Raw genomic sequence first — 25,813 nt, forward strand, 5'->3', positions numbered from 1 at the left:
CAAACAATGTGAGTGATCTGAGACTTTCCCTGAGGTTAAAAGACCAGGGCAAACTGTGGTGCCATTTACTAGTTGTGTAAAATGGCCTTGTTTCTCCACTCCTTCTCATCCATTCTCTGAAATACACTACTGTAATGAGAGGAACATTAGTTAGAGTTACATTTATTGCCACAAAAATATCATCATTTGATTAGCATGGGTCCACTCAGTCAGAAATCTAATTAGGTGGTCGTACACTTTATGTTTAAAACATGACAGCAAGGACAGCACTTGAAAATCTCTTAATAATACCTTAAAAATGCCAGTTATCTTTATTATTAAGTGTACATTCAAGTTTTAAATGGTTTCTGTGTAATGTATCATTTTAATTCCAAATTCAAACATTCTCTCACTCTTTTGTCTTTTTACGGCGACTATGTCATATTAAAAATGACAATGATCATTTTATTCAACGAAAAAGAAACTGAAAATGAAGCGAGTGAAGAGTTTATTGGACGCTGCGTTCGTTCTGAGCTGCATCAGGAAAAAGCTGTAGACTGTGATGGGTTTGTTCTGTTCTTGGGGATAATACTGTGTCCAAAAGTCTGTGTGAGTGTGGGTTTAGACCATTTACAGATGGGGATTTCGATGTTATCCATCAGGAATGTAGTGTATTAATACTTCATTTTAGATTAGATTAGTCTCTGTGGTGGTGCCCTGAAGGGAACATATTCTGTACCTTTAGTTAGGGATCATAATTGTACCTTATTCTAAATTAACTGTGGATATTAAAGTTGTGTTGATGTCATTTCCCCGTTTCATCTCCAGGACTTTTATTGTGTTCTTTTATTCTCCACAGTTGTATAATGAAAGATTACAGAGATCCCCCTCTCCTTCTGGAGAAGAGAATGTAATGAACCTTTAGTCCACAACTGGACTTTAACACCACTGCTGTACCTTTAAAGACACACTACACTGTTTGTAGCTTTAGTGACAGTGATGTTCCTGTAACGTACATTTTTCTACGAATGTAGCAAGATATAAAGCACATTTTACATGAGAAACCTTCCTTACAGGAGCATTAATTTAGCCTATTTTTATCCGAGACTCTGTATTCAGCTGGAAGTGAGAACAACATTGTCCAAACAGCATCCTTTCAAAGCAAATAATGACCACGCATAAATACTAGACCTCCAAATTACCCAAATGCACAGGAGTAAGAGGCTCTGTTATGAAAATCAATTTAAGTCATAAAGAGTGGCATAGACTGGGGCTTTAGGGCTCTCTCTCTCTCTCTGATTGACTGTAGCTCTTATTTACTCAGTGGAGAGGGGTTTGTGCGTCACGCACCGCCCTGTGTGACTCACTGAAGCTGGCCACTTCGCCGTGTGCTCATCAGGAACGCTCTCACTGGACCGACCCCCTGCTGCAGCACTCCTGCGCATGCTGCACTAAATGTGTAAGCCATTCACTAAAGGCCAGCCCATTAATCACCATCCAGCGTCGCATACTGAACATCCAGCATTCAGAACGAGGTCCCGCTGGGCTTCTGAGGCTCTTCTAAAGGCTTTCATCCAAAGGTGTTGTGCTTTACTGGTTTGTACCTATTACCAAGTGCTGTGTGCCATCATGTGGTAAGCAATGACAGAGGCTGAGGCACGCTCCGGCTGATCCAGCTGATTTCATGGAGAAAATATATGGTAGGTGGATTAATGACTCAATAAGTGTCCCTAGGTGTGAGTGTGTGAGTGAATGTGTTGCCCTGTAAAGGACTGGCGCCCCCTCCAGGATGTGTTCCTGCCTTGCCTCCAGTGATTCCGGGTAGGCTCCGGACCCACCGCCGCCCTGAACTAGATAAAGGTCGCAGACAATGAATGAATGAAAGAATGACTATACGATAAATAAAACTATTGGCAACACTTCCTATAAATCCTGTATTCATACTGACTTATAAATGCATTTATAATGCATTATATGACATATATAATCCATTTTAATAACAGCTATAAGCCTCTATATTTACATATAAATAGACAAAGCTACATTCTAAAGCTACATTATGAAATTATACATTATGAGATACATTATAAGTGTGCAACTTCATAAAGGCAAGTGTTATTAAACTTTATCAGACACCGTGTTTGCACACAGAGGAATTTGTTCTCCGTATTTAACCCAATCCGTGCAGAGAAACACACATTTACAGACACACACACACACTAGTTAACACTAGGGGGCAGTGAGCAGTGCCCGGAGCGGTGGGCAGCCCTAGCCACGGGGCCGGGGAGCAGTCGGGGGTTAGGTGCCTTTCTCAAGGGCACTTCAGTCATTACCTACCGGCTCTGGGGATCGAACTAGCAACCTTCAGGTTACACGCCCAGTGTAGGCTCATCATACACAAAGAGTTGGGTATTGGGACATGGCCAGTCAGTGTCAGGGAATAGGGAACAAGGGAACAAGGCTGTATTTGGGCATGGTGTATGATGATGAGTAGCAGAGCCTAGTCCACCTCCACACACATCTCCCAGATGGTGGATACTGCTCCGCCCCATCAATCATCACACACAAGGCACACAGAAAAACACCCTCGAACACACATAGCAACACCCCGTACCTCCCATAACACACACCAATGACACTAAACCCCAAAACAATGATGGGGAGGCGACTGTACAACCGCGCTCTGCCTAGATTCCAGCACTGCTATACTATGTAGTGTTTTTATGAATGGATATTATAGTGCATTATAACACCAGCAATTATAAAGTGTTATGTATTTAGCTATATCTATCTATGCATTTTAAGGTACTGAATATTCCATATAATGCAAAAATAAATATAGGAGTCATAGGATGTTTTAGCAAAATAATTATTACAATCACAATTATAATTGAGATATGGCACATATTCATTTTCAGTGGTTGTGGTACCAATGGCGCCCCCTCCAGGGTGTATTCCCGCCTTGCGCCCAATGATTCCAGGTAGGCTCTGGACCCACTGCGACCCTGAACTGGATAAGCGCTTACAGATAATAAATGAATGGAACATTTATACTAACTATGAGTGTGTGAATAAGTGACAGTGTGAGTGAGTGAGCGAGTGAGACCAGTTCCATGAGCTGCCTCAGCTCCAAAACAAGCAATACTGTCACAGCAGCATCACCACTGCTGTGTTAAAGGTACCATACCCAAATATACAGCACCAGTCAAAAGTTTGGATACACCTCCTCATCATTGATTGGTGGAGTATTTCTGGTTTTCTACCCTCCTCCAAAAGTTACATAGTGCAGTTTCCGCAGTGCTGAGCCTGGAGTAGCAATGGGAGAAGCCCTGTCCTCCCTTTTACAGCTCAGAGGAACAGCACAATGATTCTGAAGCTGTAATTTTAAGGTAGAGGTATTTAAATTGGTTTCCTGATATTTTCCGAGTGATGCTTAGATTTCACAGAATAATGTTTTTTCTACTCAACACAACATCAATTCCAGAAATGCCTTTTGTAAATTAAGAACTGAAATGAACTTTCAGCGTTGTATTATTAATGTCCTTTATGTCATCTCCATGTTAATGGCTCTAATAGGTTGCTGTCGTTAGAGCATGCATCTCCACCCACCTCCGTCTAACGTCTGTCTGCACTCTTCCACCAGTCGACCTGTTTATGAGCTTCAATGATAAATAATAAACTCATCTGGTAGGCTCAGAAGGATCTGCATGGAAGAACTGTTTTAAGAAGAAGAGGAAGATGAATAGACGGTGGGGCTGTCAGTGAGGGGTTGATTGAAGCTGATGGGGGGAGGAATCATATGAGGAAATGGGATCTATCTGTGAGTCGGGTGTGTACGGTTCTGTATGAAGGGTCCCGTAAAGATTTAAGGGGCTCTTTTGTTATGTGGGCCCCAGAGCGATTGCCCCTCTCTGTGACCCCAATATTTACAGCCCTGCTGTGGATGGTGGCTGTTAAACTGAGCAGCAACAGATGAACCTCAGACATCAAGGTGGCTGCTGCCCTCTCTCTCTTTCTCTCTCTGTGTGTGTGTGTGTTCATGATTAACGTCAAGAGTCCAGTTTTTGTTGTACTACATTTTAAAGACAGAATAAAACCCACGTTAAATATTATTCATTCATTCATTCATTATCTGTAACCGCTTATCCAATTCAGGGTCGTGGTGGGTCCAGAGCCTACCTGGAATCACTGGGCGCAAGGCGGGAATACACCCTGGAGGGGGCGCCAGTCCTTCACAGGGCAACATAGACACACACACACACTCACACATACGGACACTTCTGTGTCTTTTGTGTCTTCTGTGTTTTTGGACTGTGGGAGGAAACCAGAGCACCCGGGGGAAACCCACACAGACACAGGGAGAACACACCAACTCCTCACAGACAGTCACCCGGAGGAAACCCACACAGACACAGGGAGAACAGACCACACTCCTCACAGACAGTCACCCGGAGGAAACCCACACAGACACAGGGAGAACACACCAACTCCTCACAGACAGTCAGCCAGAGGAAAACCAAACAGACACAGGGAGAACACACCAACTCCTCACAGACAGTCAGCCAGAGGAAACCCACACAGACACAGGGAGAACACACCAACTCCTCAGAGACAGTCAGCCAGAGGAAACCCACACAGACACAGGGAGAACAGACCACACTCCTCACAGACAGTCACCCGGAGGAAACCCACACAGACACAGGGAGAACACACCAACTCCTCACAGACAGTCAGCCAGAGGAAAACCAAACAGACACAGGGAGAACACACCAACTCCTCACAGACAGTCAGCCAGAGGAAACCCACACAGACACAGGGAGAACACACCAACTCCTCAGAGACAGTCAGCCAGAGGAAACCCACACAGACACAGGGAGAACACACCAACTCCGCACAGACAGTCAGCCAGAGGAAACCCACACAGACACGGAGAACACACCAACTCCGCACAGACAGTCAGCCAGAGGAAACCCACACAGACACAGGGAGAACATACCAACTCCTCACAGACAGTCAGCCAGAGGAAACCCACACAGACACAGGGAGAACACACCAACTCCTCAGAGACAGTCAGCCAGAGGAAACCCACACAGACACAGGGAGAACACACCAACTCCTCACAGACAGTCAGCCAGAGGAAACCCACACAGACACAGGGAGAACACACCAACTCCTCAGAGACAGTCAGCCAGAGGAAACCCACACAGACACAGGGAGAACACACCAACTCCTCACAGACAGTCAGCCAGAGGAAACCCACACAGACACAGGGAGAACACACCAACTCCTCACAGACAGTCAGCCAGAGGAAACCTACACAGACACAGGGAGAACACACCAACTCCTCAGAGACAGTCAGCCAGAGGAAAACCAAACAGACACAGGGAGAACACACCAACTCCTCACAGGCAGTCACCCGGAGGAAACCCACACAGACACAGGGAGAACATACCAACTCCTCACAGACAGTCAGCCAGAGGAAACCTACACAGACACAGGGAGAACAGACCACACTCCTCAAAGACAGTCAGCCAGAGGAAACCCAAACAGACACAGAGAGAACAGACCACACTCCTCAAAGACAGTCACCCGGAGCAGGAATCGAACCCACACATTAAATATTAGTGAGTTTTTTTTGTTAGTTTTTAACCATTTTTTATTGTTTATTGAAAAGTAAATTCTTACTGCTCAGATAAATAGCTTGTTTAATCCCATTTTAAATCTCAGGTGCCTATAACTTACATTATAATTAGTGACCCGTCCTTACCCAATGCACAGGCCTCACGTTGTGGATGCCTCTAATTGTGTGAGAGCTGATGATGGATGTTATTAAAATGAGATGTAATTGCATGAAAATCCTGAGAGACACAGATGCAGGGCCTGGGGGTAAATACTTGCAGCGTATAAGCAGCAAGTACCAGGCCTCTAGAGAGTGTGTGCTCACCGCCCAGTGTGTGAGAGGCTCTCCTTCCCTCCACGGTGTTTGCATTAAAAGTTATCCTTCACACACTCAGCGTGCAGTGTGTAATAATCCGGGTCCTTATTGAACTGGAACTGGAGGCAGTGCGGGTGTAATGAGATGAATCATTGAGGAGCAGAGCACGGTATTTTCACTAATGTGCTGTTGAGTCACTGCAGATGTTCCTCACGTTGTGTGAGCGGGACTCGTGACGAGTGCCTTTTCTTTTCCTGATAAAGCTCTGACTGTTCCCGATCAGGGAAAATTACCTGGAGTACAGACCCTCAGAGGGAGACGATATGCTAATCAACCAGAGCTGTAGCTGTGATTCCTGACTGTTGGGTTAACACCGGCGTTGAGCTCCGCTGTTGAATATTGCATAACACTCCATTGTAAAGAACGTCAGGCTCTGTTATCAGCTAATTCAGAGTGGACGTGATTCACACGGTCATTATCACAAACCTGACCCCACCACCCTCCCAGCGAGACTTAAACCTCACTACAATTTTATGAAAGGTTATAAAGAAACCTTTGACAGGCTGTAATAAGGCATTTACAGTGGCCTCGCCTCGCTCTGCCGAGCCGTGTGCTTGAGGATCTGTTCGGCTTTTAAAGGCAACGTTCACGATTGTAATCCAATGAACTTTTTAAAATTCACAGAATGTTTATTCTCGATTTGCTGCTCTCTGATTTATTTGCACTGAAAAAAGGTCAGGTGTTTGTACACAGCCCTGGCTCTGTAAATGGGAAACAAACTAAGTGTCTCCGTCCAAACTGACTAGTGAGAACACTAGCTCTCGAGAATCATTTATGCTGCCTTTAATGCGCTACTTAAAACACAATCTCCCCTCTATACTGAGCTCTGGTGAAGGCTCATGGTTCTCCACTCTCCTGTGCTCTGTGCCCAGGGTGTTTTCCCAGGGACTCACTAGGTGCAGTAAACCATTATCCAGGCCACTGCAGATAAACATTGTGTTCTGCTGATAAGAGCAGGTCATGACCAAGGCTTTTCCTGCTTTCTGTGGCTGACTTGCATGTGACTGCGTGACCTCACCTCAGCGTGGTGTTTTGAAAAGACGCGGAGCTTTCTCTCGTCCAACACTTCTTTTCTGACCCTGGAAATGGAGTGACTGCTGATTTCGACCCCATAAACCACCGTTCTGTCCTTGTTTGTACAACTGTCTGCTCACGGAAACGATGCCAGAATGGCTGGAGAGGGCCAGGAGAATTGTTACAGTGGAGCCGGCCATTTTCCTCTTCATGACCAGCACCTTCATCATGCTGCCGGCTTATCAACAGCTGATCATGGAGAAGGTAGGTCAGCTATAGTCCTATATCAAGAGGAGTTAAGACTGCAGAAAAACACAAACAGATAGACACACACACACACACACACAGATCAACCAAAACATCACTGTCCATTCTCTCAGCTCCACAAAGTAGCACTCTGTAGTTCTACAATTACAGACTGTAGTTGCCCTGAATACATTGCTAGCCCACTTTCCCCCTGTTTTTCAATGGTCAGGACCCCCCAACCATTGAATTTGGGTGGTGGATCATTCTCAGCACTGCAGTGACACAGTGTGTGTTGTGCTGGTATCAATGGATCAATTTAACACAGCAGTGCTGCTGGAGTTTAAACCCCTCAGTGTCTGGACTGAGAACAGTTCACCGCCCAAAAACATCCAGCTGACAGCGTCCTGTGTCACTGATGAAGGACTAGAGGACGACCGACACACACTGTGCAGTGACAGATGAGCTACTGCCTCTGACTTTACATCTACAAGGTGGACCAACGAGGGAGGAGTGTCTTACAGAGTGGACGGTGAGTGGACACAGGGTTTAAAAACTCCAGTGTTGCTGTGTGGGTCCTGACTATTGAAGAACAAGTGGAAATGGGGCTAACAAAGTATGCAGAGCAACAGATGGACTGCAGTTTGTAAGTGCTTCAGTCAACTGAGTTGGATAAATGTAGAATGAGAATCAAGGAGGGTGTTGAGTGTATTTACTGAGCATATGACCAATGCAGTCAGTTTGCGCTGGAAACCGCTCTAATGTGTTTAGGAAGCCCCAGTGTCTGTAAATGGGTAAAAAACAAAGTGTCTTGGTCCGGTATGCTAGGCTTTCTCTTTCTCTGCTCACGGCGGAGAAACGTCATCTGGAGGTTTTTAGACAACAGAGAGACACCAACCGCTGAAAAGCACCAACCGAGATGAGGATGTTGCTCTATTCCTGCTCCATAGGGGGGTAACACTGGCTTATTTTTGCTGTTTTGAATCATTTAAGGTGGAAATGTCTCCAAACTCTGGAGAAGGCTAACTGCATTAGCGACAGTGCTACAAAACTTAACACCTCGAGTTACAAATGAGTTTCTGTGGTAATTCAAACAGTGAATAAACACTTACAGACAATTTACACTTCAGACACCACCAACAATAATCCATTCCACCTTAAATGATGCTTAGCTTCAGAATGTAAACAGCCAGAGAGAAGTGTGAGGGCCCAAAGCTGTAGACATTCCCTTAATGGAGGAATGAAAAGCAATGAAAGAAAGAAAGAATGAGAGAGAGAGAGAGAGAGAGAGAGAGAGAGAGAGAGAGAGAGAGAGAGAAGAGAGAGAAAAAGAGAGAGAGAAGTTAATGAAGCCTGGTCTTGGGGAACCGTGTCGCACTGTGTGTCCTGAAAAGCAGGTCAGCGGGGTGCAGTTCTGGAGGAGAAGCCGGAGATGGCCAGAGCCGGGCTGGTTAAACACAGGCCGTCTCCTCTGGAGCTCTGCGCTGCTGGAGATGTGCTCAAAGACCCAGAGCTGCAGCTCACGTTAATCAGCCTGAACTGTCCGTGACTCCAACACAGTGACAGTGTTCCCAGAGCAAAACAAGGAGCCTCTGTAATCTGCCCGGCTCTAGATGCAATTATGGCTGCTGGTCATTTGTCTGGCTTTAGTTGCTGGGCATTAAAAGAAGTGGGTTGAGGTCGTGTGTGTGTGTGTGTGTGTGTGATGCCTGCTGACCTCGCCTGAAAGCATAAAACATTGAAATGCCTCGCTACATCTGTTTCGCGCCACCGGAGAAGCGCAGCGTCCTTGCGACTGTTTTAAAGATGCATCGCTTTTCATTGAGATGTTAAGCTGTTTCCAGGGCCTGCTCCTGTCTCCTTGCATTGCTCGGAGCAGCATATGGCACACATTCTCCTCTCCCTCCGCTCTCCTCTTCTTCCTCCTACCCTTCCTCTGAACTCCGCTGTACGAACAGGGCTGAATAAGTTACACCAATGAGCCCCGCTATTGTTTGAGCAGGGAGCAGTATTTAAAGTTTAAAGGGTTAAATGCTCACCGCTAATGATCCTACTCTCCCTACACTCTGTTTATTTTTGAAAGTGATTTCTTCTTTTACTCTCTCTACAAACACTTTGGCATTAGCTGTGATGTCTGTGTCAATGCTGAGGTCCTTGTAAAGGTCATAAGAGCTACTGTATTGAAAATCATTCACAGCAAATAATAGAGAGCGCACCGTGAGGGAGAACCACAGGAACCCATGTGAGAGCGTTCTCATTATGGTCTCACAGCCATTTGCTGAATGTGTATGTGATCTAGGGCAGCGTATGAAAGGCTGCGCTCACGTTTCCAGGATGAGGTGGCTCATGTCTTCTTTGTTTCTGTTGCTTTCAGAGCTGTGTGGTCGAATCAGACTTAAATCATGGGCACGAATGACCGCTCTAATGTGTTTAGGAAGCCCCAGTGTCTGTAAATGGGTAAAAAACAAAGTGTCTTGGTCCTGTATGCTAGGCTTTCTCTTTTTCTGCTCACGGCGGAGAAACGTCATCTGGAGGTTTTTAGACAACAGAGAGACACCAACCGCTGAAAAGCACCAACCGAGATGAGGATGTTGCTCTATTCCTGCTCCATAGGGGGGTAACACTGGCTTATTTTTGCTGTTTTGAATCATTTAAGGTGGAAATGTCTCCAAACTCTGGAGAAGGCTAACTGCATTAGCGACAGTGCTAAAAAACTTAACACCTCGAGTTACAAATGAGTTTCTGTGGTAATTCAAACAGTGAATAAACACTTACAGACAATTTACACTTCAGACACCACCAACAATAATCCATTCCACCTTAAAAGATGCTTAGCTTCAGAATGTAAACAGCCAGAGAGAAGTGTGAGGGCCCAAAGCTGTAGACATTCCCTTAATGGAGGAATGAAAAGCAATGAAAGAAAGAAAGAATGAGAGAGAGAGAGAGAGAGAGAGAGAGAGAGAGAGAGGGGGGGGGAGAGAGAGAGAGAGAGAGAGAGAGAGAGAGAGGGGGGGGGAGAGAGAGAGAGAGAGAGAGAGAGAGAGAGAGAGAGAGAGAGAGAGAGAGAGAGAAGTTAATGAAGCCTGGTCTTGGGGAACCGTGTCGCACTGTGTGTCCTGAAAAGCAGGTCAGCGGGGTGCAGTTCTGGAGGAGAAGCCAGAGATGGCCAGAGCCGGGCTGGTTAAACACAGGCCGTCTCCTCTGGAGCTCTGCGCTGCTGGAGATGTGCTCAAAGACCCAGAGACTTAAATCATGGGCACGAATGACATGAATAAACGACTGTAGCCCAAGCCACATGTGATTAGACAGAGGGGCCTTGCTAAAGCCTCGATCAAGCTAGGAGCCGAGCAGGGACTGAAGCAAGTTGTGATTATTGGCACAAGCTCAGTGAGAAAAACCTGTTGAGGATATGTTGAGGGGTATAAAGGGCTGGGGAGAGTTGAGGAGGACAAGGACAAGGAAGAGAAACATGTATTATGAATAATACTTGGTTGTAGGACATGCAGGGGGAACGAGGAGTTGTGTTAGTGCAGGCTTTGTCAACAAGGGTGCCATCCGGTTCAGTCAAAAAAATAAAATAAACAAAAATGATAGTAACAAAACTTAGCATGAAGATGCAGCTACAAAAGCTTTGATATCAAAGTCAGAAACATCAGAGAATAAAGTCAAAACATGATAATTAAGTCTGAATATTTAGAGAGAAATGTCACAATATTCTGCCTCATATGTCTGAGCTCTTAAATCATTGTGTTCATGTTTTCTTTCCCTGAACTCTTTCTAAACCCGGCTTTTCCCTTCGCAATCTCTGAAGGTGTGTCAGGAACTTTACGGAGACACCTGCACTGGCCATGAAGATGATGAGGAGGTGGAGTCTCGGTCCTCTTACATCCTGATGCTGTACACAGCCGTCCTCAGCGTGGTGTCCATTCCTCCGGCCATGCTGCTGGGCGCGTGGTCGGACCATGCCGGGCGCAGGTTTGTGATCACGATGCCTTTTGTTCTGTCTCTGCTGAGTGGTGGGGTGCTGGTGGCCATGGTGGAGATCAAGAGCTTGAGCGTCTACTGGTGTCTGCTGGCCGCGGCTCTTATCGGCCTCACCGGCGGCCACGTGTCCATCTTCCTCAGCTCCTTCAGCTACCTGGCTGACGTGACAGCAGAGTCCACCTCCAGCCGGACGCTGCGCATGGCCATAGCTGAGTCCATGATCTTTATCGGAGGCTTGGTGGGCTTTCTCCTGGGTGGCTTTCTGGAGCAGGAGTTTGGCTTGCTCTATGCGTTTGTGGCCTACCTTTGCTGCCATGCTTTAGCTATCCTCTACATCCTGCTGTGGCTGAGAGACCCCAGACGGGACGCCTTAGTCTTCCCTCCGAAAGAGGACGGCGGGCCGGAACCCGAGAGCAGACCTTCAGGGCCGGTGCTACTGAAGTACGCCAAGCTGTCCTTCAGGGCTGTGTTCAGGAGGAGGTCTGGGCAGGACAGACTGAAACTGAACCTCCTCATCCTCTGCACCTTCATAAATAACATGGTGGCGATCGGTGAGTGATGTAGAAACAAAAACAGGCCAAAGCATGCTAGAGTGATTTAACACTGACCACGGCTGACTTCTTAAAAGCAGGGTAAGCAGCACACGTCAGATTCCCACACGCTTTCAGAGGCAATAACATGAAGGTGACTTTAACCTTATATTCCTCAGTGTTTTATTCAGTGAAAGGTCTACTTTGTGTGACGTCAAGCCCTCCCTTTTTGTGCAACATTCCAAATTCAAACATTCTCCTGCACGGTGGTGTAACAGCTCCAGAGTCCTGGAGGTTGTGGGTTCGAGTTCCGCTCCGGGTGACTGCCTGTGGGAGCGTAGTGTGTTCTCCCTGTGTCTGCATGGGTTTCCTCCCACACTCCAAAAACACACATTGGTAGGTGGATTGGAGACTCAAAATTGTCCGTATGTGTGAGTGTGTGAGTGAATGTGTGAGTGTGTGTCGCCCTGTGAAGGACTGGCGCCCCCTCCAGGGTGTGTTCCTGCCTTGTGCCTAGTGGACCCACCACAAGCCCTGAACTGGATACAAAAATGCTAAAACGTATTAGTACACCTAATAAAATAGAGACTATTGATTTAATTTAAATGCATTATGTATAATTAATGTTACTCTAACAGGCTAATCCATCTGTCCATTATCTGTAACCGCTTATCCAATTCAGGGTCGCGGTGGGTCCAGAGCCTACCTGGAATCATTGGGCGCAAGGCGGGAATACACCCTGGAGGGGACACCAGTCCTTCACAGGGCCTAATAGGCTAATAGATTTACACAAATCCTAACTGGAATGTGGTCACAAAAAAATGAGTCCTCTGTAGCTGCACTATTTAAACCTCAGCGCTGACTGTGGTCTAAGAGGGTCTTTAGCTTTCCACATGAGTTTCACACTTGTGTGTTATCGTCAGTGTTTTCCTGAAATGAAATCCTGGTTGTGCATCAGTTTTGGCTCCAATCGAAAGTCAGTTGTGATTTTGGCTCTGCGCTAAATGCTAACTCTGAAAGGCAGCTTGAGCGGAAGCACTCCGCAACCTCTGACTGAGCCGGAGAATATTAATCAAACGTTTCCTGCGTTCAGAGACTGTTATAAATAAAATCCGATGCCAGAAAGAGAGAGGTGTCACTGCGAATAGGTTTGGGTGATCCAAGCTTATTTATTGTGGTTAGACAGTGCTCAAAAGTTCCCTTTCAGAAGCTCTTTGTGTGCTGTGTGTAATTAACTGACCTGATTTCCAGACTTTAAGACGAGTCTGACTCTGGTGATTTATCAGAGGCGCTAAAGCGTGTGCATTGGCTGAGCTGCCTGTTTGTGTTGATAATACTTCTAAGCTCTTTCAGGGAGGTTTATAAATGCTCTCCCTCTGAGTGTCAGCACTCCTGAGGCCAGACGGAGAGAAAGCGAGAGAGTGAGTTAATGATATGTGCTTTTATGTGCTTGTGTCTCCCCAGGGGAGCAGTCTATCTTACTGCTTTATTTGAAGTATAAGCCCAGAGAGTTCACCACAGCCATGTACGGAGCGTTTAGTGCTGCCAAAATGCTCTTGTTGGTAAGTGGCTTCATTTCCACAGAGTTTGGCTCTCTTTGAACCTCCAGCACTTCTATAACCTGATCAAGGCCTATCACTACATCTTTAACCCAACACTGGAGGCAGTCGACATGGCGGCACCTTTAACACCTTTAGTTTGTTTTCCTTTAAAGGCGACCTTCATGATTTTAATCAAAAAACACTTTCTATACATTTTCTCACCATTTTCCGCTCTCCAGTTGGGAAACAAAAAAGTGTTTGAGGGGAAAAACCAACTGTTGTTTTTAAGTGTCTGAAGTGTAACTTATCTGTGTTTATTCACTGTATGAATTCCCACAGAAACTCATGTGTAACTGGAGCTGTTTAGTTTTGTAGCACTTTCTCTCTGCGTTTACTTTCATGCAGTTAACTCTCTCTGGAATTTGCTGACGTTTCTGCCTTAAGTGATCAGTCAGTGTTACCCCCCTGAATAGAGCAACATCCTCATCTCGGTTTATGCTTTTCAACGTTTGGAGTCTCTCCATTATCTCAAACTACTCCAGAAGCCTCTGCCATGAGCAGAGAGAGAGAAAGCCTAGCATACCAGACTGAGCCACTTTTTTTTTTTTTACACATTTACAGATAAAGACATTAGACCGGTTTCCAGAGCACGCAAACAGACTGTAGAGCAGCACATGGAGAGGAAACATATTCAGAATTTTATAAAAAGTGTTTTTTTTATTACAGTCGTGAACTATTTTTTAATCTGTCGTGAACTAGTTTTTAATCTGTAAAGCTGTCTGGACTGTATTTTTTTAAATTTCATGATAAATGGGTCAATAGAAATGCTCAATATATTAATTGATTGAATTAATGTTAATTAAAGTGAATTAAAACTTGTTTTTCTGAAATAATTCAGGTAAATTTGTACAAAGCTAATTTCCACAAACTGCAGTGAAACAGAACTCTGTGATGTGTTAATCCTCTCAAAGCTTTATTTAACCAAAAAATCACAAATAAAATATGTCCACTGTTGTCCCTGAAGAACTCGGCTGTATTTTGTAAATATAAAAACATTTAGAATCTGACGCCTGCAGCACACTCCCAAAAAGTTGGAAAGAGGTCAAAATAAGAGCACAGACTTTATAGAAGATTCCCGTTTCACTGATGTGGAGACACATGCTGCTTCCCAGGAAGTCCATGGTTATTTCAGCAAGCCGGAATCTCTGCTTTAAGAGTGACTTCATAGACACAGTGTGAGCGAGAGCTGTCTCCTGTGGGCATCATGAAGAGGAGAATAGGGTGATGGGGACTACACACTGTTGAGCAGCTGAAGTTCGTGTGAAAAAGGGCAGATCTCCACTTCCAAAACTGCAGTGATTAATCTCCTCAGATCTCAGATGCTTAAGTAGTGTCAGTAACAGAAAAGATGATGGAGCACTGTTGGAAACCAGTCTTTTTAGAGTGCGTTGCAGGTGTGGTTTATATTTACATTTTCTTTGGAAACATTTTCTTTGTCGTTAACTAAAGCTTTAACCCAGATTTAACCCAGTGCAGATTCCTGTTTATACAGAAGTTTATATAATAGCCACATTTTCTGGAAGGTTATATATGATGGTGCTTTTTGTTTTCAGTTTATTGGCTGCGATCATTGCATTACTGTAACAGATTATAATCATATGGACATGATGTGCACATCTCAGTCGAGCCAATACAGTGGAGGAGTATTACCAACATATTTAATAAAGCAAGGTAATAGAAACCCTAGCCCCAGGGAGAGAGATGATCCTGAATTAAATTTTCTCAGAATGAAAATACGCTGTATTTGTGAAAGTGCTGACTGTCATCAAGGGCAAAAGAAATTCTCTGCACTTCATTCTGCTCAGTTCATTTAAAAATGATTGACAAATGTTAGGATCCAGGAGCAAGTCTCCTGTGTTTTTCTGCTGATAATTTACTGTATTTCAGATTCTACTCCATGCGTTTTTTTTTTTTTATAACAAAATCACTGAACCCCTGACTCACACCGGGCAATTGTAAGAAAACACTGCATTAAAGAAAGTGTAAGTTTATAAGGCGAGGAAAACAGCTTTTTAAAATGATTGTGTGTTAATTTACCCTCGCGGGAGCAAACGCCGTCGCTGGAGTGGAATGATCAACAGTGCACCTTTATTAGCTTTAATTACAGGGTTTAATTGGACCATATTCGGTGGCATTATTTGCATAATAAGTTGTATTAAAGCCAAACGCCATATGGACCCCGGGCCTTTCATCTTCTTGCCCTGTTTAAAAAGTTAAGATTAGACAAATCTACAAATCTGCCCCTTCCTCTGGGAAACAGAATGTTGAACACATTTAAATCTAAAGCAGTTTACCTTAAAGACATGTTTTGAGGAGTGACTGGGTGAATGTGTAAGTGACTGGGTGAGTGTGTGAGTGATTGGATGAGTGTGTGAGTGATTGGGTGAGTGACTGGGTGAGTGTGTGAGTGATTGGGTGAGTGTGTGAGGGACTGAGTGAGTGTGTGAATGACTGAGTGAGTGTGTGAGTGACTGGGTGAGTGTGTTAGTGACTGGGTGAGTGTGTGAGTGACTGGGTGAGTGTGTGAGTGATTGGGTGAGTGTGTGAGGGACTGGATGAGTGTGTGAGTGATTGGGAGAGTGTGTGAGTGATTGGGTGAGTGTGTGAGTGACTGGGTGGGTGTGTGAGTGACTGGGTGAGTGTGTGAGTGACTGAGTGAGTGTGTGAGTGATTGCGAGAGTGTATGAGTGACTGGATTTGTGTGTGAGTGACTGAGTGAGTGTGTGAGTGTTTGTGTGAGTGAGTGAGGGACTGGATGAGTGTGTGAGTGACTGAGTGAGTGTGTGAGTGACTGGGTGAGTGTGTGAGTGACTGGGTGAGTGTGTGAGGGACTGGATGAGTGTGTGAGTGACTGAGTGAGTGTGTGAGTGACTGGGTGAGTGTGTGAGTGACTGAGTGAGTGTATGAGTGATTGGATGAGTGTGTGAGTGATTGGGTGAGTGACTGGGTGAGTGTGTGAGTGATTGGGTGAGTGTGTGAGTGACTGGGTGAGTGTGTGAGTGATTGGGTGAGTGTGTGAGTGACTGGGTGAGTGTGTGAGTGATTGGGTGAGTGTGTGAGGGACTGAGTGAGTGTGTGAGTGACTGAGTGAGTGTGTGAGGGACTGGGTGAGTGTGTGAGTGATTGGGTGAGTGTGTGAGGGACTGAGTGAGTGTGTGAGTGACTGAGTGAGTGTGTGAGTGACTGGGTGAGTGTGTTAGTGACTGGGTGAGTGTGTGAGTGACTGGGTGAGTGTGTGAGTGATTGGGTGAGTGTGTGAGGGACTGGATGAGTGTGTGAGTGATTGGGAGAGTGTGTGAGTGATTGGGTGAGTGTGTGAGGGACTGGATGAGTGTGTGAGTGATTGGGAGAGTGTGTGAGTGATTGGGTGAGTGTGTGAGTGACTGGGTGAGTGTGTGAGTGACTGAGTGAGTGTGTGAGTGATTGCGAGAGTGTATGAGTGACTGGATTTGTGTGTAAGTGACTGAGTGAGTGTGTGAGTGTTTGTGTGAGTGTGTGAGGGACTCGGTGAGTGTGTGATTGACTGGGTGAGTGTGTGAGTGATTGGGTGAGTGTGTGAGGGACTGAGTGAGTGTGTGAGTGACTGGGAGAGTGTGCGAGTAACTAGGTGAGTGTGTGAGTGACTGGTTGAGTGTGTGAATGATTGGGTGAGTGTGTGAGTGACTGAGTGAGTGTGTGAGTGATTGGGTGAATGTGTGGGTGACTGAGTGAGTGTGTGAGTTACTGGGTGGGTGTGTGAGAGACTCGGTGAGTGTGTGAGTGATTGGGTGAGTGTGTGAGGGACTGAGTGAGTGTGTGAGTGACTGGGAGAGTGTGCGAGTGACTAGGTGAGTGTGTGAGTGACTGGTTGAGTGTGTGAATGATTGCGAGAGTGTATGAGTGACTGGATTTGTGTGTGAGTGACTGAGTGAGTGTGTGAGTGTTTGTGTGAGTGAGTGAGGGACTGGATGAGTGTGTGAGTGACTGAGTGAGTGTGTGAGTGACTGGGTGAGTGTGTGAGTGACTGGGTGAGTGTGTGAGGGACTGGATGAGTGTGTGAGTGACTGAGTGAGTGTGTGAGTGACTGGGTGAGTGTGTGAGTGACTGAGTGAGTGTATGAGTGATTGGATGAGTGTGTGAGTGATTGGGTGAGTGACTGGGTGAGTGTGTGAGGGACTGAGTGAGTGTGTGAGGGACTGGATGAGTGTGTGAGTGACTGAGTGAGTGTGTGAGAGACTGGGTGAGTGTGTGAGTGATTGGATGAGTGTGTGAGTGATTGAGTGAGTGTGTGAGTGTGTGAGGGACTGAGTGAATGTGTGAGTGACTGAGTGAGTGTGTGAGTGACTGGGTGAGTGTGTGAGTGACTGGGTGAGTGTGTGAGGGACTGGATGAGTGTGTGAGTGACTGAGTGAGTGTGTGAGTGACTGGGTGAGTGTGTGAGTGACTGGGTGAGTGTATGAGTGATTGGATGAGTGTGTGAGTGATTGGGTGCGTGACTGGGTGAGTGTGTGAGTGATTGGGTGAGTGTGTGAGGGACTGAGTGAGTGTGTGAGTGACTGAGTGAGTGTGTGAGTGACTGGGTGAGTGTGTTAGTGACTGGGTGAGTGTGTGAGTGACTGGGTGAGTGTGTGAGTGATTGGGTGAGTGTGTGAGGGACTGGATGCGTGTGTGAGTGATTGGGAGAGTGTGTGAGTGATTGGGAGAGTGTGTGAGTGATTGGGTGAGTGTGTGAGTGACTGGGTGGGTGTGTGAGTGACTGGGTGAGTGTGTGAGTGACTGAGTGAGTGTGTGAGTGATTGCGAGAGTGTATGAGTGATTGGGAGAGTGTGTGAGTGATTGGGTGAGTGTGTGAGTGATTGGGAGAGTTTGTGAGTGATTGGGTGAGTGTGTGAGTGATTGGGTGAGTGTGTGAGTGACTGGGTGAGTGTGTGAGTGACTGAGTGAGTGTGTGAGTGATTGCGAGAGTGTATGAGTGACTGGTTTTGTGTGTGAGTGACTGAGTGAGTGTGTGAGTGTTTGTGTGAGTGTGTGAGGGACTCGGTGAGTGTGTGATTGACTGGGTGAGTGTGTGAGTGATTGGGTGAGTGTGTGAGGGACTGAGTGAGTGTGTGAGTGACTGGGAGAGTGTGCGAGTGACTAGGTGAGTGTGTGAGTGACTGGTTGAGTGTGTGAATGATTGGGTGAGTGTGTGAGTGACTGAGTGAGTGTGTGAGTGATTGGGTGAATGTGTGGGTGACTGAGTGAGTGTGTGAGGGACTGGGTGAGTGTGTGAGTGACTGGGTGAGTGTGTGAGTGACTGGGTGAGTGTGTGAGTGACTGGGTGAGTGTGTGAGGGACTGGATGAGTGTGTGAGTGACTGAGTGAGTGTGTGAGTGACTGGGTGAGTGTGTGAGTGACTGAGTGAGTGTATGAGTGATTGGATGAGTGTGTGAGTGATTGGGTGAGTGACTGGGTGAGTGTGTGAGTGATTGGGTGAGTGTGTGAGTGACTGGGTGAGTGTGTGAGTGATTGGGTGAGTGTGTGAGTGACTGGGTGAGTGTGTGAGTGATTGGGTGAGTGTGTGAGGGACTGAGTGAGTGTGTGAGTGACTGAGTGAGTGTGTGAGGGACTGGGTGAGTGTGTGAGTGATTGGGTGAGTGTGTGAGGGACTGAGTGAGTGTGTGAGTGACTGAGTGAGTGTGTGAGTGACTGGGTGAGTGTGTTAGTGACTGGGTGAGTGTGTGAGTGACTGGGTGAGTGTGTGAGTGATTGGGTGAGTGTGTGAGGGACTGGATGAGTGTGTGAGTGATTGGGAGAGTGTGTGAGTGATTGGGTGAGTGTGTGAGGGACTGGATGAGTGTGTGAGTGATTGGGAGAGTGTGTGAGTGATTGGGTGAGTGTGTGAGTGACTGGGTGAGTGTGTGAGTGACTGAGTGAGTGTGTGAGTGATTGCGAGAGTGTATGAGTGACTGGATTTGTGTGTAAGTGACTGAGTGAGTGTGTGAGTGTTTGTGTGAGTGTGTGAGGGACTCGGTGAGTGTGTGATTGACTGGGTGAGTGTGTGAGTGATTGGGTGAGTGTGTGAGGGACTGAGTGAGTGTGTGAGTGACTGGGAGAGTGTGCGAGTAACTAGGTGAGTGTGTGAGTGACTGGTTGAGTGTGTGAATGATTGGGTGAGTGTGTGAGTGACTGAGTGAGTGTGTGAGTGATTGGGTGAATGTGTGGGTGACTGAGTGAGTGTGTGAGTTACTGGGTGGGTGTGTGAGAGACTCGGTGAGTGTGTGAGTGATTGGGTGAGTGTGTGAGGGACTGAGTGAGTGTGTGAGTGACTGGGAGAGTGTGCGAGTGACTAGGTGAGTGTGTGAGTGACTGGTTGAGTGTGTGAATGATTGCGAGAGTGTATGAGTGACTGGATTTGTGTGTGAGTGACTGAGTGAGTGTGTGAGTGTTTGTGTGAGTGAGTGAGGGACTGGATGAGTGTGTGAGTGACTGAGTGAGTGTGTGAGTGACTGGGTGAGTGTGTGAGTGACTGGGTGAGTGTGTGAGGGACTGGATGAGTGTGTGAGTGACTGAGTGAGTGTGTGAGTGACTGGGTGAGTGTGTGAGTGACTGAGTGAGTGTATGAGTGATTGGATGAGTGTGTGAGTGATTGGGTGAGTGACTGGGTGAGTGTGTGAGGGACTGAGTGAGTGTGTGAGGGACTGGATGAGTGTGTGAGTGACTGAGTGAGTGTGTGAGAGACTGGGTGAGTGTGTGAGTGATTGGATGAGTGTGTGAGTGATTGAGTGAGTGTGTGAGTGTGTGAGGGACTGAGTGAATGTGTGAGTGACTGAGTGAGTGTGTGAGTGACTGGGTGAGTGTGTGAGTGACTGGGTGAGTGTGTGAGGGACTGGATGAGTGTGTGAGTGACTGAGTGAGTGTGTGAGTGACTGGGTGAGTGTGTGAGTGACTGGGTGAGTGTATGAGTGATTGGATGAGTGTGTGAGTGATTGGGTGCGTGACTGGGTGAGTGTGTGAGTGATTGGGTGAGTGTGTGAGGGACTGAGTGAGTGTGTGAGTGACTGAGTGAGTGTGTGAGTGACTGGGTGAGTGTGTTAGTGACTGGGTGAGTGTGTGAGTGACTGGGTGAGTGTGTGAGTGATTGGGTGAGTGTGTGAGGGACTGGATGCGTGTGTGAGTGATTGGGAGAGTGTGTGAGTGATTGGGAGAGTGTGTGAGTGATTGGGTGAGTGTGTGAGTGACTGGGTGGGTGTGTGAGTGACTGGGTGAGTGTGTGAGTGACTGAGTGAGTGTGTGAGTGATTGCGAGAGTGTATGAGTGATTGGGAGAGTGTGTGAGTGATTGGGTGAGTGTGTGAGTGATTGGGAGAGTTTGTGAGTGATTGGGTGAGTGTGTGAGTGATTGGGTGAGTGTGTGAGTGACTGGGTGAGTGTGTGAGTGACTGAGTGAGTGTGTGAGTGATTGCGAGAGTGTATGAGTGACTGGTTTTGTGTGTGAGTGACTGAGTGAGTGTGTGAGTGTTTGTGTGAGTGTGTGAGGGACTCGGTGAGTGTGTGATTGACTGGGTGAGTGTGTGAGTGATTGGGTGAGTGTGTGAGGGACTGAGTGAGTGTGTGAGTGACTGGGAGAGTGTGCGAGTGACTAGGTGAGTGTGTGAGTGACTGGTTGAGTGTGTGAATGATTGGGTGAGTGTGTGAGTGACTGAGTGAGTGTGTGAGTGATTGGGTGAATGTGTGGGTGACTGAGTGAGTGTGTGAGGGACTGGGTGAGTGTGTGAGTGACTGGGTGAGTGTGTGAGTGACTGGGTGAGTGTGTGAGTGATTGGGTGAGTGTGTGAGTGACTGAGTGAGTGTGTGAGTTACTGGGTGGGTGTGTGAGAGACTCGGTGAGTGTGTGAGTGATTGGGTGAGTGTGTGAGGGACTGAGTGAGTGTGTGAGTGACTGGGAGAGTGTGCGAGTGACTAGGTGAGTGTGTGAGTGACTGGTTGAGTGAGTGAATGATTGGGTGAGTGTGTGAGTGACTGAGTGAGTGTGTGAGTGATTGGGTGAATGTGTGGGTGACTGAGTGAGTGATTGGGTGAGTGTGTGAGGGACTGGGTGAGTGTGTGAGTGACTGAGTGAGTGTGTGAGTGATTGGGTGAGTGTGTGAGTGACCGAGTGAGTGTGTGAGTTACTGGGTGGGTGTGTGAGAGACTCGGTGAGTGTGTGAGGGACTCGGTGAGTGTGTGAGTGATTGGGTGAGTGTGTAAGGGATTGGGTGAGTGTGTGAATGATTGGGCGAGTGTGTGAAAATGTCTACAGCTGTGAATGAGTGTGTGTGTGTGTATGTGACTGGCTGAGTGTGTGAACCTGTCCACAGGTGTGTGTGTGTGTGTGTGTGTATGTGTATGTGTGTGTGTGTGAATGGGTGAGTGTGTGAACCTGTCCACAGGTGTGTGTGTGTATGTGTGTGTGTGTGTGTGTGTGTGTGTGTCAGCTGAGATCAAAATAAAATACTGTAGAAAAGTTTTTGGTTTTATGGAAGTTGTTTAACGACTCTCATCTCGTCATATACAGGAGCTGCAATCTGCAGATGACTATAGCAGCTCAAAGTTCAGGATTCTGCTGATCTGGAAATTACAGTGTGCCAAACGCCCATGTAACATAATTACCTGTCTAACCTGCTGATAAGAGGATTTGTATTTCGACGAATTAAATAAAGACAGATGGTGTGTTGTATCTATCCCTCAGCTCTGGTTTAGTTTGGTGCTTAATGAGTGTCGGTGCAAACCCTGTGAATCTGCATAGATGAAAATATGAGGGTAAGTCAAACATCAGGCACACTCTGGTGGCTGCACTGTCTCATCAGCACTTTCCATAGGAGGAGGTTGACTGTCTGTGAGGAGTGTGGTGTGTTCTCCCTGTGTCTGCATGGGTTTCCTCTGGGTGACTGTCTGTGAGGAGTGTGGTGTGTTCTCTCTGTGTCTGTGGGGGTTTCCTCCAGGTGACTGTCTGTGAGGAGTGTGGTGTGTTCTCCCTGTGTCTGCGTGGGCTTCCTCTGGGTGCTCTGGTTTCCTCCCACGCTCCAAAAACACACGTTGGTACATGGATTGGAGACTCAAAAGTGTCTGTAGGTGTGAGTGTGTGAGGGAATGTGTGAGTGTCTGTCACGCTGCAAAGAACGGGCGCCCCCTTCAGGTTGCCATATGATTCCAGCCTTGTGCCCAGTAATTCCGGGTAGGCCCTGGACACAATGTGGCCCTAAACTGGATAAGCTTTTACAGACAATGAATGAACGAATGAATAATGCTTAATACATTCACACAGAAAATCATCTCATGACACCTCCTTTTTTTTGGAAACCCACTGAGGGGTCGTGCCCCCAAGTTTAAGGAATGTGATCACTTCTTAAACATAATGATAATGACTGGTGACTGGTTCCCACACTGTTTGAGCTCTCCAAAAACCTGCTTCTGAGGTTAAAGCATCCTCCTTAATGTCCTGATCTTTCCCCATCTGACTATCACCAGATTAGTCCCTGACAGATGCCCTACGATGATAAAGATCAGAGTTCAGCCTAAACATTTGTAATGAGTGAATACGAAACCCTGTTGACACATGGACAGAGAGTAATGAAAAGCAGAGAGGATTATATCAAAAAATGATGCATTTCTCCTTTCTGAAATTTGATTCAAATAAATTCTACAGCCAGAGTTAGGATTACTTTTGACTCACCTTTGTATTTCAAACACATCTTCGATCTCTCACCAGCCGAGACCGAATCAAGCTCCCTCTGTGGGAGCACAGGGCCAGAGCGGTCCGTGTTTGCAGCTCGTCCATACGAAGTGAGGGGCCTGTGTTTTTCCTGACCATCAGGGGAACCCTACCCACTGATCTGGTCAATATGAACGGGTCAATGCCGAAGCTTAGAGTGACACTTAAACAAAGCCTGCTCATTAAAGCGCAGGGCTCTTCCCAATCGGAGAGGTGATGCCTCTCCATTTACAGCATGTTGACTTCAGTGGCCCACAATGCACCACGGGGGCTCCGATCGCTCAGCTGCCTTTTGTGAGGTGGGCAGAGCCATCGATCGGCAGAGAGGCTATTATACACTCTGACAGTAGGAGACGGCTGCCAGAGGTCGACCGGCTGATACACAAACACTCGAAAAAAAAAAAAAAAAAAAACATCAGGAGCTTTAATTATCCACCAATCAGAGCCTGTCTTCAAGATGGGGTTTATTCCTGGAAATGAAGCTCAGTGCTCCTCAGGGCTCCTCAGTGCTCCTCAGCGAGAGAAGACGTTCTAAACCTGTTCAGTGTGTGTCTAGTGTGTTAATCTATAATACATTCCTCATATACACTTAGTAACTGGGTGAGTGTATGAAATTGTCCACAGGTGTGTGTGGTGGTGAGTGTGTGAGTGACTGGGTGAGTGTGTGAAACTGTCCACAGGTGTGAGTGTGTGAGTGACTGGGTGAGTGTATGAAATTGTCCACAGGTGTTTATGGGGGTGAGTGTGTGAGTGACTGGATGAGTGTGTGAAACTGTCCACAGGTGTGGGTGTGTGAGTGACTGGGTGAGTGTGTGAAACTGTCCACAGGTGTGAGTGTGTGAGTGACTGGGTGAGTGTGTGAAACTGTCCACAGGTGTGAGTGTGTGAGTGACTGGGTGAGTGTGTGACAGGTTGAGTGTGTGACAGGATGATTGAGTGTGTGACAGAATGTGTGTGTGACAGGATGAGTGTGTGAGTGACTGGGTGAGTGTGTGACAGGTTGAGTGTGTGAGTGACTGGGTGAGTGTGTGAAACTGTCCACAGGTGTGAGTGTGTGAGTGACGGGATGACTGGGTGAGTGACTGGGTGAGTGTGTGACAGGTTGAGTGTGTGACAGGATGATTGTGTGTGTGACACGTTGAGTGTGTGACAGAATGTGTGTGTGACAGGATGACTGGGTGAGTGTGTGACAGGTTGAGTGTGTGACAGGTTGAGTGTGTAAGTGACTGGGTGAGTGTTTGACAGGTTGAGTGTGTAAGTGACTGGGTGAGTGTGTGACAGGATGTGTGTGTGACAGGTAGAGTATGTCACAGGATGAGTGTGTGACAAGTTGAGTGTGTGACATGATGAGTGTGTAAGTGACTGGGTGAGTGTGTGACAGGTTGAGTGTGTGAGTGACTGGGTGAGTGTGTGACAGTTTGAGTGTGTGACAGGTTGAGTGTGTGACTGGGTGAGTGTGTGACATGATGAGTGTGTAAGTGACTGGGTGAGTGTGTGACAGGTTGAGTGTGTGAGTAACTGGGTAAGTGTGTGACAGGTTGAGTGTGTGACAGGCTGAGTGTGTGAGTAACTGGGTAAGTGTGTGACAGGTTGAGTGTGTGACAGGTTGAGTGTGTGAGTGACTGGGTGAGTGTGTGACTGGGTGAGTGTGTGACAGGTTGAGTGTGTGACAGGTTGAGTGTGTAAGTGACTGGGTGAGTGTGTGACATGATGAGTGTGTAAGTGACTGGGTGAGTGTGTGACAGGTTGAGTTTGTGACATGATGAGTGTGTAAGTGACTGGGTGAGTGTGTGACATGATGAGTGTGTAAGTGACTGGGTGAGTGTGTGACAGGTTGAGTGTGTGAGTGACTGGGTGAGTGTGTGACAGGTTGAGTGTGTGACAGGTTGATTGTGTAAGTGACTGGGTGAGTGTGTGACCGGGTGAGTGTGTGACATGATGAGTGTGTAAGTGACTGGGTGAGTGTGTGACAGGTTGAGTGTGTGAGTAACTGGGTAAGTGTGTGACAGGTTGAGTGTGTGACAGGCTGAGTGTGTGAGTAACTGGGTAAGTGTGTGACAGGTTGAGTGTGTGACAGGTTGAGTGTGTGAGTGACTGGGTGAGTGTGTGACTGGGTGAGTGTGTGACAGGTTGAGTGTGTGACAGGTTGAGTGTGTAAGTGACTGGGTGAGTGTGTGACATGATGAGTGTGTAAGTGACTGGGTGAGTGTGTGACAGGTTGAGTTTGTGACATGATGAGTGTGTAAGTGACTGGGTGAGTGTGTGACATGATGAGTGTGTAAGTGACTGGGTGAGTGTGTGACAGGTTGAGTGTGTGACATGATGAGTGTGTAAGTGACTGGGTGAGTGTGTGACAGGTTGAGTGTGTAAGTGACTGGGTGAGTGTGTGACAGGTTGAGTGTGTGAGTGACTAGGTGAGTGTGTGACAGGTTGAGTGTGTGACAGGTTGAGTGTGTAAGTGACTGGGTGAGTGTGTGACAGGTTGAGTGTGTGAGTGACTGGGTGAGTGTGTGACAGGTTGAGTGTGTAAATGACTGGGTGAGTGTGTGACTGGGTGAGTGTGTGACATGATGAGTGTGTAAGTGACTGGGTGAGTGTGTGACTGGTTGAGTGTGTGACATGATGAGTGTGTAAGTGACTGGGTGAGTGTGTGACAGGTTGAGTGTGTGACATGATGAGTGTGTAAGTGACTGGGTGAGTGTGTGACAGGTTGAGTGTGTGACAGGTTGAGTGTGTGACATGATGAGTGTGTAAGT

At 46.9% G+C, this 25,813-nt stretch overlaps 1 protein-coding gene across 2 annotated transcripts in view; it reads left to right on the top strand.

Moving 5' to 3' along the window:
• Positions 1 to 7,135: 7,135 nt before the first annotated feature.
• The window catches only part of zgc:174356 (uncharacterized protein LOC100137120 homolog), a 39,216-nt gene continuing 20,538 nt past the window's right edge, over positions 7,136 to 25,813 (top strand). For both annotated transcript variants that reach the window (XM_066659718.1, XM_066659807.1), the window contains exons 1-3: positions 7,136 to 7,252; positions 11,043 to 11,766; positions 13,210 to 13,307. In XM_066659718.1, the coding sequence (XP_066515815.1) occupies positions 7,136 to 7,252; positions 11,043 to 11,766; positions 13,210 to 13,307 (939 nt within the window). The remainder of the gene's footprint in view (positions 7,253 to 11,042; positions 11,767 to 13,209; positions 13,308 to 25,813) is intronic.

Source organism: Hoplias malabaricus, chromosome 1 (genome assembly GCF_029633855.1).
Source record: "Hoplias malabaricus isolate fHopMal1 chromosome 1, fHopMal1.hap1, whole genome shotgun sequence".
NCBI lineage: Eukaryota > Metazoa > Chordata > Actinopteri > Characiformes > Erythrinidae > Hoplias > Hoplias malabaricus.